This window comes from Arachis duranensis, chromosome 1 (genome assembly GCF_000817695.3).
Source record: "Arachis duranensis cultivar V14167 chromosome 1, aradu.V14167.gnm2.J7QH, whole genome shotgun sequence".
Lineage (NCBI taxonomy): Eukaryota > Viridiplantae > Streptophyta > Magnoliopsida > Fabales > Fabaceae > Arachis > Arachis duranensis.
This window is the reverse complement of record NC_029772.3, coordinates 5,342,804-5,357,100: the sequence shown is the minus strand read 5'-3', so window position 1 is coordinate 5,357,100 and position 14,297 is coordinate 5,342,804. Positions and strand designations below refer to the sequence as shown.

The 14,297-nt window shown below is 32.5% G+C and overlaps 2 protein-coding genes across 2 annotated transcripts; both read right to left on the bottom strand.

Annotated features, from left to right (window-relative positions):
* Positions 1 to 1,545: 1,545 nt before the first annotated feature.
* On the bottom strand, positions 1,546 to 2,091 carry LOC107492211 (PHD finger-like domain-containing protein 5A). Its single transcript, XM_016113241.3, is given in 1 exon segment — positions 1,546 to 2,091. A coding segment is annotated over 1 exon segment (333 nt). The 5' UTR covers positions 2,077 to 2,091; the 3' UTR covers positions 1,546 to 1,743.
* A 2,939-nt stretch (positions 2,092 to 5,030) lies between these two features.
* On the bottom strand, positions 5,031 to 11,691 carry LOC107492126 (non-specific phospholipase C1). The gene is made up of 5 exons (XM_016113146.3): positions 10,972 to 11,691; positions 10,683 to 10,855; positions 8,923 to 9,275; positions 7,057 to 7,233; positions 5,031 to 5,768 (listed from the first exon to the last, which is right to left on the bottom strand). Exons 1-5 carry the CDS (start codon positions 11,560 to 11,562, stop codon positions 5,446 to 5,448), a joined length of 1,617 nt encoding a protein of 538 aa, XP_015968632.1. The 5' UTR covers positions 11,563 to 11,691; the 3' UTR covers positions 5,031 to 5,445.
* Positions 11,692 to 14,297: the final 2,606 nt, after the last annotated feature.

The following is a 14,297-nucleotide window of genomic DNA, read 5'->3' as shown; positions in this document are numbered from 1 at the left end:
TAAGACAATAAGTATAATAGTACAAATACTTACTTACATATTAGTATTAAAAATATATAAATAGTATAAATTGGTATTTTTTACTAAAAAAAGAATAATAAAGGTTATTAATTAAGTTAGTTACATAATAAAAAAAATTATGAATAACTTTTTAAATAATAATAAAAATAATATCACTAATGTTGAATATTTTGCACCTAATCAATTTTATTTTTGTTATTGAAATTAAAAAAAAGATGAATTTTTAGCTAATTTTGAATTCAAATTTAAATTTGAGTAAGAAAATAAAAAAATTATTTTGGCTTTTATGTTATTAATCTGAATTAATTTTAAGATAAAAAATTACTTTGTACATCATATTGTAAAATAGTGTGATCATTTACTATTTTTTAATGGCAAATATTGTCAAATAACAGTGTAAGAAATTAGAAGAAAATGTATTTACCATTTTAGAAAATACTAATTTATTTTTTAATAAAATAAAGAGTAATATTACACATCCACGTCTTTTTATGAACTAAGTCCAACCAAGTTAAACAATAAGACTTAAAATAATGCTAGTCATAACTAATTTTTGTGATGTTTGACCAACTTGATTAGACTAGGTTAACAAAAAAATTTGGATGTGTAGCATTATTCTAAAATAAGTTATATATTGAATAATAAAAGTTATTATTGGTTTTTTTTCACACTAACTAATACTCAACGATGGTGTTTCGATAATATTACCAAAAAATATTAATCAATCTAATAGCTTTGTAATGACGTAAGTTTATGAATTTGAAAAATTGAAAATCATGTCATAAAATGTGAAGTTTTAACATGTAACAATGCCGATTATAATGTTTTGTCTTAAAAAAATGAATATGATATCAACAAATAAAATTGTCCTAGGTAAATTTTAACATAGACAAATTTCTATAAGTATTGCTATCAATGAGAAATTGTTTTACTTTGAAGACAAATACTATTATTTTCACGATATTTCCTAACTTGACAAATTGATTATTAATATTGATGCTCCATTTATTAAGGATTCGCCACTAGCTAATAATAGATTGCTATACATAAGACGAAATTCAAACTCCTATAATTACTCAAACGAATGAAATGACCACTCAACCAATCCAAATTAATTAAGACAAATATTAATTATTTTTAATATTTTTAAATTATAAAATATTTATAATAATAATTAATATATATTGTTTAATTTTTTCAATACAAAATTTTATATAATTTTATGTTTATTATCCCGTGCAGTGCACGGAATTAGTAAAAAGATAACTCAAGAGTTTTCAAATCTCAAAACAAAGAATTTGTTCTTAAAATTCCTTGAGGATTCAATGCAAGTACTTAATTTTGACCTTCTTTCTTTGAGTATCAATCCCATGATGAGACAATAACACTGCAATATTAAAAGGCGTACCACTATTACTAACAAATTAAACAATAAATAGTGTTCTTAACAGCACAAATACTATTTTTCTTAATCCATTTATCAAATAATCTTTTCCTCAAAATTGCACACAATTCACAGCATAGTACCTGAACTTGTTCAAATCATTCCATTAATTGCATGATCCTTAGTAAACAAGTCATGCACTTACATCACCAACAATTGCATAAGAAAATATAGTTTTATGCTCAAAGTCTCAACTGCAACGGTTCTAATATGATATCTCAGGAAGTACATACAAAACAGTTTTAGATAGATTAAAATATCTCACTCTTACACCTTCATCATCTTTTCTTAAAACCATACTTCTTGCTTTCATAGAATAAATCGGTTTTGGCACTCCCTAAATTAACAATTTTGGGGCAACCATTCCTGTCTTTCTCCTACTGTGTGCATTCCTTGCAGTAGTAAGCATCAGATATTCCCACCCCTCCACATATGACGCAGCGGCCCTGAAATGAGTCATAGTTGCATTCGTCACAAACCCGGACAAGTGTACAAGGACGCACGTAAGAGTCGCAAATCACACACTTGCCATCGCATTTCTCACAAAGTCATCCAGTGACAATTCCTGACTGCTTTCAGCACATAATCAAATCAGGATGATGCTTGGCCATATTCTCAACACACTGCTAGATGGCGAGTATATAGATAACCTCTAACCAAACTGCAATTTGAATAACATGAAAAGGAGCTCAGTAAAATACTATTAACACTTGCAAAACAAGGTAAAATACCAAATCTACAAGCAAAATTTTGGGATAGCTTCATTGTTGAGATGAGTAAATTAGCAATTTCTAATCAAATGCCAACAAAGTATGCAAAATGCATTAGGCAATAAAATCGTGAACATATTCAAATCATAGGCTCAAATGGTTTCTTCCTTAGACTGGATACAACAAGGTCTTGTAAGTGGAAAATGCATAATGAGAACAGTCAATAATCACAATAGATAACTGATTACCAGAAAGGAATATATATATACATATATAAAACTTCCATTTTATCTAGCTGACATCCCGGAAAAATAAAGTGACAGGTCAAGTATCCATTAGTATTACTATTAAACGAGTTGCCTGTACATCGCTGGAAGTAACAAATATACCAGCTCAATTATTTATAGACACCACAGTATACAACTTTGCAACTTAATCATTAGATTAATATCACAAGAACATATGAAGTGCGAGGAGTCAGAACTAATGTCTCAGGCCTAGCAAGCTGAAAGCCTGAGAAGCATTAATACCAAAGCTTATGAACTACTTAGTTTTGTTTCACAATAAAATATTTATGCAAAACAATGACTTATTATTAAACCATATATATAACATAGGTCAAATCCTACATGAAACAAAGGTAGAATCAGAATAATGATGGATACAGCATTAAGTAGTTCAATTTATGGTTTGAATTTGAATTTCTCAAATTTAAATATCATCATAAGAGGATTAAGCAAAAATAAACAAAATCGCATTGAACTTAAGTTCTCTGCAACCCAAATCTTTTACATTCAAATTCATAAATCCGGATCATCATCTATCATTATTGTGATTGAAATGATGATGTTGCCATGGTTGATATTATAAATTGAATAAATTCTCTAAGCTATGAGCCCATGACAACAACAAAGAAAACCCAACCATATTTTCAAAAATAAGTCCTAATACAGCGTAATTACTCTAAAGCCCCCTTAATAGTGAAAATCACCATTAAACCAGTACACACCACTAACAGCTGCAACACCGAAAAAACCCGAACCTATACAATTTTCACTTTGTTTCAACGATATCCGTTCTGTAAAAGCATCAAATTTGAATTTTCTTTCTTTATTCATGTAAATTAAACAAAAAAATTAAATAAAAGAAATGCTAACAACATACATGACGAACTGCTTAATCCAGAGATCAAGCTTGAACAAAAATCACTATGCTGAAACAAATGAACATGAACATGAAAAATTGAAAATCTTGCCGTGCAACACATAAGAAAAAGCGGTGTTGAGCTAACCTGTGCTGAGAACTGAGAAGTGAAGGCTTGAAAACGGTGTGGCTTAACAGGAATGGAGAAAAGAATTGGTTTGCAAAAAAGAGAATGGTGAGAACAAAAATAGTGTGTGAAAAAGAAAGGAAAAATGCGAGAAAAATCGAGACCTGTCCATGAGATGGGCCATGCCTGAAAATGTTGAATTGGGCTAAGCCCACTAACTTCTGAACCTTTTTATTATTATTTTACCTGTCTTTAGCTAAATAATACAGACCATGACAAAAAAAAAACCTAAATAATACAGAGGAGGCGTGGATGAACTTTCCAAACGTGGGAAGCGGCGAGGAGAACCTGGAACCACCGGGATTACGCGGAGGTGGACTGCGCGCCGGCTCAACAGAATTTGATACAACATAGAATCGGAGAGAGCAGAAGCAAACCGAAGCTCGAGAAGGCCATGGAGAGGGGACGATCTCGTCGGAGATGCGCGGCAGAGCTTCGGTAGGAATAGAAGAGACTTTCCGGCGGAGTTTGCACCGAACCGGAACGGGATTAAGTTGTATGTAGGCAATAGACGTGGGTGGCCAGGGTTCGAGCTTGAATCGGCAGCAAAGGAGGAACGGCGGACTACGGGAACTGATTGCAAATGATATCCGGGTCGGGTGGGTGCTGGGTGGTCCGTCCGTTTGTAGTGCTCTGGGCCCTTGTTGGCCAGGCACCGTCCAAAAAAAAGATAAATAATTCAAAGTTTTTGGTAAAATATAGGATATTGAGAAGATTTTTGGTGAAATTTTTATTTTTAAAATATTTTTTTCATATATGTATTTATATTCTAATATGTATTTTGTACTGGTGGTTAATTTTGATGATTGATTTTAGTGTACCCATAACATAATCTTTTTAAATTAATGGAATAAAATTTCAAAGAAATTACACCATAATGTTCAAGATTACCACATATTCTGCTTTCTAAACTCTCAATAGATACCAAAATTACCACCCTTTCGGATTACTAGAATTAGCTTTCTACCAGCATAAAAGTTTACATCATCATACAGCCCAATTGCCATAATAGAGTTAGAGTCTACTATTTTACATCAATAGCTTTCATATTGTTGGTTGAACTGGATGTTCCTATAGAGTATAGACTTCATGAGTTCGTGGACCAGCATTTGTAATTATACCACGAAGCCTTGACAGTATGTGTATAATCCCCTCTTCTCCCTTTAAAGTAGCTAGTTAAGGTTGCATCCATAGCTGGCACCTGAGTTCATGTGACCTTTGCTTTCTTGCAAGTCCTCCTATACATTTCAGGCTTCGATAGGCCACTGCAGTCGGAAGCCAAAAGCGCAGATATTTTAGTTCTTGCAAGGATTGCAAATTGTCTGTTGTTATTACGATTTCATTTCTCTTGCTCAACAATATAATTTCTTCAGTACTATAAGTTTTTTTTTTTTAATATAATTTTCATTAGGCATTTTATTAGCATGCATAGTTCTATTCATATAATTGGATAGAAGCCCGTGCAATGTATCACAAACTTAAGCCCTATAAGAATAACAAAATTAAATATATCACAAATTTAGCATAAACAATAAGCTCCTCTAACATTAAAGCTTCATATAAATTTATAACACTACGCACAGTACATAATGTTTTTGCTTAGTAAGTTATAATTCTAGCCACTACAATATATTCCTAGAAATTTTATCTCCAGCCTTACCTAGGAACCACATAGTATAAATTTAAGATTTCGTTCACAGTAATGTTCCTTCAATTCAAGAACAATCAACCATCAAAGTGATTAATAGGGCCAATAACTGATTGTTCATATTGAGCATCATTAATCAGTTAACTAGTCAATGTTCTTAAATAGAAAATCACTTTCAGAACCCATTTTTGCATCCCCCCTTCTCCCCAAAAACCCTTTCCTAAATTTAACATGGAATCTAAAACCTAACATGTTTTAATACATATATTTACAGCTGATTTTGTGAAAAGAATCAGTAAGATTCCAAACCACCGTGGTGAGCTTCCACAGGAACTCTGCTAGTGAGTGAAGGCCTCATTGTGACAATGGCTGATTCATTAGCTCCAGCTTTGAGAGCAGCTTTTCCAGCCTCAAGGAACCTCTTCACTGCATCTTCTGCATACTTGTTAGCTTCTCTCACTGTCATAGTCTTGCCAATGTTTGGATAAGAGTTGAGTACATGGTCACCATTGAGCTGAGATGCAAGCTGGATCAGTTCCACTTGGAACTCTGAGAGACTTGTATCTTCCCTTGCTCCGAATGGCCTTAGATCACTACTCACATCCGCAAGTGTCTCTGCAAGTAGAAGACAACAATACAAATAGTGTTAATAAAAACCTTGAAATTTGGATATCAAGAATATGACTAGTTTCAAAAGGAACTAGGATATGGATGATGACAAAACAACAGCCATAAACGGGAATACCAAATAATTTATGTACTTCCAATATTCCCAACAAGTGAGGTCAGTAGACATAAAACACGGAAAATATTTGACTCGCTACCCCCCACAACCACCGTCGCTCTGCCGCCAGGTCGACTTTTTGTCAGAAGTCCACATTGGTCCCGACGAGGGTAAAATGTCCATTTATCATATACTTTTTTTTATCTGATTTGCTATACACAAAAGTAAAAAAAACTGGAGATATTTAAAAAAAAAAACTGGAGATATTAGACTTTTTCGTTGTCTCCGACTCTTGATATGATTTTCTGTTGAGACAGCTCAATATTTGTATTATATGTTTTGGATTATTGTATGTAAAGCTGCACCATTTGCTCTTCACAATACTTACAAAACCACTTCTGAGCTAGAGCCAAAAGCGGAAACTTACTCATTTAATATTGCCATTAGTGCAAAAAGACAAACAGGAAGTTTCCAGGACTGGATTTAGAAATCGCTGGTATTGCCTTAATGCCTCTTCATAACACATTAGAGACTCTGTTGGAAGAAAAAGCTGTTTGTCCATTGCAAGCCTAAAACCTAAGATTGTCTATGGTTAGTGTCTAGTGTCTACGTCTACCAGAGACATGAATGCGGTGGTACCCGTCCGCCATTTATTTGTTGAGATAGATTTTTTATGGACATAGGAGCACACAAGTGGATGCATACATGTCTTCAATGTTCTTTTCAAAATGGTGAGATGCAAAAACCGGATATGAGACACAAATGTTTATTACAATTTTGTCCCTAAAAAATTCTAAATTGCATTTCTACCATCATCATCACCAACACCTACTACATTTTCCTTCCTTTTCATTCCTCCATGCTGCTGCTTCCTCCTCCACCACCATCACCATCCAGCTGAGTCTATCACTCTTGTGTCTCTATGTTTGTGTCCTATCTGTCTCCCCCCACTAACCAAACACAGCCTAACTAACCCACCCACCAGCAAAAGAACAAGATCAAGGAGGGCTAATAAGATATTCATCATATTCACACAAAATGGACAAGTATCTTGAGCCCATCAAAATGTTGCTTTAATGGGTAGTCCAGACTATAACTAGTTACAGATTAATTTTACTACCACTACAGTGTGCCAAGTTCACTGTGTAGGATGAAACAATAAAAAAGGCAGAGACAAACCTGGACAATCATCACGATAAGTATCTCGAATGTTGAAGTATTTTTCAAAGGTACCAGCCCAGGCATCTCTTTTTGTTAAAAAATTGGAGTTCAAATTGAAAAGCTTCTTTACTGTGGCAGGAACAGATGAATGTTCATATTGAGATGTTGGTGTTGGCCCATCAGGTTCATGAATCACTGCCAAACAATTAAGTGTCAGCTTATGCTTAAAAACTCCTCTAAACAAGAGTTAAACTTGTCAAAACAAATAAAACTTGGGTTACAAGGCACAGCTAATGACTATCCAAGTACAGTTATTGCATCAACAGAAAAGTGGTTTGATAGATCCAACCTTTTGGAAGGATAAGGATCTAAACTAATTAATCAGTATACACAAAGAAGACCAAAATTAGTTCTCAGTACCACATGTCAGAAGCACATAGAAGTATAAAATTCAGTACATAATTTCAAAGTAATGCAAAATTTTCCCATCAACTGTAAAGTGACTAGATTCACGCAACAGTAGAAAATCTGTATGTCAAAACTCTTTAGATCTGCCAACACACCATATAATTATAAATCCTATGCAAAGACCCAAAATGACTTAAACCAAAGCAAGTACATAGTCCCATATAAGTAATAAAATACTTGTGTCTACAAAAATACAATCATCAAAGAGAGAAAACTAGTCAATTGTACAATTTGATGCAAAAGTATATTTCAGCCAAGTCTAAGGTACATAGAATTAACCCAACTAAATAATTATGTCTACAGCCACCATCATTAACCAGATAAACCTAAAAATTTGTACAGCTTCAAGCAGAAGTATAATTGAACCAAGTCTAAAGGTACATAGAGGTAGAACTATGCCAAACAAATAGTTATATCTACAAAATACCATCATCAAACAGATAAACCTAAACATCTGTACACCATGAAAAGTATAGATCAAGCTGTCCCTAAGGTACAAAGAAATATCCCATTCTACATTGGATTTTCCATACTAACAATTAAAAAATAAATTGGTGACAAGCCAAAGTCACTAAAGTCAAATGCAGCAAAGGCAAAAAACTTTCAACGTACTCCACTCCAGAAAAACAAAAACCGGGAGATATTAAAAAAAATGAAAGCTGAAAATTTGCACACTATTCATTTCTTCACCTAATAGTCTAATACCACTACCATAATTCTTTTTATTTACTTCATCAACACCATCATCAGTCATCACCATATGCAATTATTTAAAGAAATAAAACAAAGATAAAGCTAAACAAACAAACAGAAAAGGCCAAATGGGCCAACTTGTCCCACTCGGTACAAACCCGTCTAACTTGTGAGTTATCCGACCCGAGCCAAAACTACCCACTTCTAAACAAGCCATGTTTTTATAATTTTATTGAACTCGCCCACTCTTTCAAGTCGAAGTCCGCAGAGCTGGCGAATTGGTTCCGACTCATTTTACCAGCTGACATGATTTTTTGCAGAGATCAGGCTCATTAACAGTCATTACGATTCAATTCAATTTAATCCATCCAAACCAATTAAGTCACTGGATGACATTAATGGTGTGTTTGTTTCAGTTTTTTAAAGGGGGAAAAATCTTTTTCCATATATTTCTCAGAAAAATTAAAAATATAAAAATCTAAAACAAAATTGTTTTCTACTTCATAGCATAAGTTTTCAAGAACAGCTTCTCAATAAATCTATTTTCAAAACTTTAGGCTTTATAACGCAAAATTAAAATTTCATAATCACTATTTAGAAAAAGTTGAAAGAAAACATCCTAAAAATTCAGAACAACCAAAAGTAGCAATAATTAAGAAAACACCACCCCATAAAATGATGCACCAACAAAATATTCCATAATTCAGAAGTTACAAAACTGACCTGTACCCTTTTCAATCCAAGGGGAAATTAAGAAGGTAGGGACCCTGACACCCAACCTATTAAAGCGGAAGTAATAAGGGTCAGGCCCAATGATCCCATCAGGGTTAGGGACACCTTCCACAGGGGTAGGCACATGGTCATAGAACCCTCCATGCTCATCATATGTGATCAGAATTGCCATCTCCTTCCACTGAGGGCTCTTCCTGAGGATCTCATACACCTCCTTCACGAACCTCTGCCCCTCTGCCACATCATGCGAAGGGTGGTCATCGTTTGCTGGGGAAAGCTTAACGTCAAAGTACCTCTGCTCCACCACCACATAATTTGGAAGCTTCCCCTTCTTAGCATGGGACCTAGAGCATATTTTGCAATAAATGGTTTAGGAACATGTACTCTTTCAAAAAAATAAAATATATTATTTGGAAAAAAAAATAAGTTTTTTATACAAATTTTCATGCGCGTAAAATATTTCAACAGTATTATCTAATAGAAATCATAAAAATCATGTCAAGATGAGCAATTACATACAGAGAGACCCTATTGACAAGTTTCTTGATTTTTACTAGATAATGGTGCAAATTATATTAATTTTTTAAGAATAATTTCATGCACATCTAGTAAAATATTCACAATTTTAATTTTAAAAATGAAAATGACACACTAAATTATTAAACCTATTAAATGACACACTAGTGCATGTAGAGCTAAAAATATATTTTTACGGTTTTAACTTCTTATGAAAATAATTTATTGTAATTAATCTATTTATCTATTTTATAAGAATAATATTAATTCTATAAGAATTTAGGATATATTATTGATTTAATTCTTGAAAAACAATTTCTTTCCTAAATTTGTTTACCTTAAAATTTTTTGACCAAATAAACTTTCTATATATATATATCAAGAATACCTTACTTTTCATTATTCAAAACTTTAGTTTTTTTTTTCAATATATATAATATATTAATAATAACACATGAATTGGGAAAATCTTACTCCTCCAAATAATATAACTTACGAATAAGATTAAACCGTCCTTCCTCTTGTTTCCTAGTAAATCAAACTTGTGAAAATTTATTATTCGAGGAATATTTTAAAATAAAAAAGACAATAAAATACTGAATTGTTTCAAATCTAAAATAAATTACTTTTTTTAATAATCCATAATAATATTAATATCGATATACAAGTCTGGATCTTCTATGAAAAAATTTATGGAGTTACTCTTTTATGCATTGCCAATGTAAAAATATTAAATTATTAATTGCAGTTGAATCTTGAGTTTGTACTAATCTCCCTATCACAAACTCACAGTTCAATTTCAACTACTATCGAGTAAATAGCTTATAATCAAAGACTCCTCAGCTCAATAATTTTTTGGGGAAAAAATCAAATATTTTTCAAAGTTAATTTCTTACAATCCTTAAAATAGTATATCATGCTAACAATTAACAAATATACCTAAAAATATTTCTAACACTTTAATAAAGAAAATCAAGCATTTTAAGCTCTATATTTAATAAATTAAAGAGGAATTTAAGAAATACAATAAATTTAGCTTCAAGGAAAAAAAAAGATGTTTATCATAAGAAAATGTCTCGGACATTTTTAAAGTAAAAAATATATCATTTTTCTTTTTTATCCACTGTGAAAAAAACGTTTTTTTCTCCCCAAAATAAGAAACCGTACCAAAAACAAGGAACAAACTTTCCTACTTCAAAATTAAACCCTAACGAATGAGTAAAAACATCACTCACTTAAATTTCAAGGCGTAGCTATGGAAATTGACAACGTTCTTGATCTTCCTGAGCGACTTGAAGAACAGAGTGGCGGGAATATTCTGGTAGTAAATCCCAAACGTGAGTCCGTTATCGTTCAGCGAATCGAAGATTGTCCTCTGCGGGAACCCTTCAATAAGGTCCTTCCTCACCTACGTTACACAAATACGAATACGAGTATTGAATACCATACGGTATTGTTTTAATTATAAATAGAAATGGAAATTTTATGAAAAAGGAAAAAAAATAGTGTATTATATTTGCTCACATTGCTCATGGCACCGTGCGAGGTTGCAGAGTGAACGTAGAACCGATTCGGCTGAGTCGACGCGGGAACCGACGCAAACCACTTGTCGAAAACGCCGAACTCGTTCGCCAACTCAGTGTAAATCGGAAGCCGCTCCGGCTTGAACCCGCTCATAACGGTTCTCGACATTCCTTTGAGCTGGTTCTCTGCTTGTTGCGCGAAACCGTTCATTGGTGCGGGGTTTGCTGACGTGTCATTTGAGCCGAAGATTTGTTCGCGAATCGCTTGGAAGGAGTGACCGGGATCCGAATCGATGAAGATTGCGTCGTCGGTGACGGGAATTGAAGGTGAGGAGAGGTCGTTGGCGGTTATGCGGTTCGATTCGGTTCCGGTTAGACCGTCGATATCGGGTCGGGTCTTCTTGAGCCACCCGAGGACGTGGTCGAAGGAGCGGTTCTCCATGACGAGGACCACCACGGTCTTGATTGGGCCGTTGATTTTGTGGGTTTTTTTGCGGTGGAGGTTGGCGGTGGTGGTGGCTGAGATGGGAGACAGGAGGAGGAAGAGAAGGAGGAGGGTGGGGAGGGGGAAAGGGGATCGCCGGAGATTCATCTCTCCGGTGACCGGTGATTGTTCTGTTTTTTCCCTTTTTTCACCTGTGAATGGTTTAAGGGGTAAAATTGGGAATTCAAAAAGTTGGTATGGGTGGGTGGGTTACTTTGCTTAGTTTGGTTTGGTTTTTTTGAGGGATATATAAAGAGGAGCACAAAAGAATACGGTATATGCTTTTAAAACAAGATAATTTTTTTGTTTTTGGCTTTTGTGTTTGGAAATTAATTAAGGTTTTGTTAATTTGTTTATGTTTTGCATCTTTCTCCGAAACACCCAAATTTTATGTAAGGATCTATGTAGGTATGTTACTTATTCCAAACAAATTCTGTGTATCTTGAATCCGTATTTTATAAGTGTTTTTAGGACTATCCTCATTATTATATCCGTTTTCTTAATAATTATTTGTTTGTCTTAAATTAATGAAATTTTCAATCAAATATTTTAATTGAGGTAACAGTACAAAGTTAAATATAAAAAAAAAATTGTGTATCTTAAATCCATTTTAGAGGCAATCTTAGGATTTTAGGATACCATAGAAACAAATGTTCTTTAATTTAATTTAATTTTGGGTAGTAATTCTTCTTCTAATATTATTATCTAATTATATATTTTTTTAAATAATTATCTAAATTTTTTGAGGTCACTTGACATAATCCTCAAATATTCATCGGCTAAAAATCGATAACTAATTTCTTGTTTCGTATGAATTTTCAAGTTAATAACTTTTTCAGTCAAATATTTTTATATGATATAATAATATATAATTAAATATCTATCTAAAATTATTTAGACTAATAATAATGTATACAGTCATACAAATTAAATACGTATTAAAACTATTGATATGAAAGTAACATATAATTATTCTTAAATGTAATAGTTCTTGATATTATAACAATATTCAAATGTTACACAGTCTAAGTGTGCATGTGTTTTATATTTCATAAAATAATTACAAAAATTAACTCTTTAGTTTTTGTTTACCAAGTCAAGTTTTTGAGTTTCGTGGAGGTTATAACTCCACGCCCAAAACGTTACTAACAATAATTTTGTGAAGATTTGTTTCCATGTAAATAAACTTTTCAACATGTAGGCCATCAATCTATTTCATGGGTGAGGGTCCCTTTCCACAAAAAATTGACGTCTTATGATTTCATAAACAAGGTTTGTTACATGTATAAAAAAATCACTAATAAATTATTAAATAAAAAATATATTTGGTTTTATAAAAAAATTATTATTTTTTACAAAATTTATAAAATAAAGGGCAAAGTATTAAATTGTTCCCTATATTTAGATGTAATCCTATGTTGGTCCTTACGGTTTAAAGTGTCCTATTTAAATTAAAAAAATTTCATTTAGCTTCAATTTAGTCTCACTGTGAGATCAAAGTTAAATAATTAATGAAATATCCTACATGACAGCAGTATAAGAAACCGAATATTTTCCTCACGGAGAAACCGAATTGCCTCCGATCCACTGAGCACAATCGTCGTCGTCGCTACTGTGTTGGGTTGTTGACCGCGTTGTCTCTGTTAAGGTAAGGGTTTGGAAAAGAAAAAGATCAATTTTGATGTTCTCTGTTATTTCTTCAGTTCTCTGAGTCCATCTTTTTTAGCCGTTAAATATGGTGTTGTTTGTTATTTTTGTTAGGACATGTGTGTTTATTTATCTATATTGTGTTGATTTTGCATTTTTTTACTTTGTTGTTATTGTTGCTGCCAAGTTCTCTCCCATTTAAGAATTGAACTGCCAAGTTATCATAATTTGCATATCCTATCTAGTGTTGAAATACATTTATTTACTGTTGAAATTATTATTATCTACCCTTATTCTTGTGCAATGCATTTATCTATTGTTGAAATTATTATTATTTTAATTTGCATATTCTATCTAGTGACTAGTTAATATTTGATTTTTTCTAATAATTTGAAATTATTTATTCCTCATTCAACCATCGGTTCATCACAGATTCTGATTGGCTTATTATCAAAATTCTTAGTATGTTACTATTATTGTTATATGAAACTAAAAACATTGTTAAAAAACAAATTCTTATATGATAGCAAAAAATTTTTAATGGTGCTATGTCAATTCAAAACAATTCCTGCTACTGTCTTGTATGACAGAATTTCTTATCAGTTTGAACATTATTATTTTATTGAAAATATAAACAAATTATATCAAAATGGTGGTGCTATGACAGTTCAAAAGCAAATTCTTTCCCAAACTCTTAACAGAGGAAAACTAAAAATGTATAGTTCTTTTAAGATATTCGAGATTGTAACAAGTAGGCTGTATAATTTGAAGGTTCTTATAATTTCTGACAATGTCAATCAATTAGAAGAACTAGAGGAATTGATTATAAAGTCACTTTGTACAAGAAATAGAGTAATTATAACTACTAAAAATGTGCATATTCTATCCGAATTTGGAGTGGATATAATTTACAAGGAATATGCTTTCTGAGTTGAATATGCATGCCTAATAGCAATACCAGATGTCTATGGGAAGCTCTAAGGTACTTTTCATTTGCATATCTTTTTAGAAATAATTAAAATAGTTAAGACACTTTTTAGAAATAATTAATCTTATGAGTAACTGCTTGATTTTTGCAAACTTAGTGCTTTAATCCAAATTACTTGTCCTTGATTTAGGGTAATGGGTGGGGGAGGATTTTCAATCATTTTTTAGTATTGTATGGTTGTGAATGGTTTGAGACATTGAGTTATGAA

What these genes read in the sequence shown, in the direction of transcription:
- LOC107492126 (XM_016113146.3), bottom strand. Translation starts at nt 11,562, where the DNA reads ATGAATCTCCGGCGATCCCCTTTCCCCCTCCCCACCCTCCTCCTTCTC. An exon ending in CGCACGGTGCCATGAGCAAT is followed by an intron (nt 10,856 to 10,971) that starts GTGAGCAAATAT and finishes TGTGTAACGTAG; the next exon opens with GTGAGGAAGGACCTTATTGA. An exon ending in AGCTACGCCTTGAAATTTAA is followed by an intron (nt 9,276 to 10,682) that starts GTGAGTGATGTT and finishes AATATGCTCTAG; the next exon opens with GTCCCATGCTAAGAAGGGGA.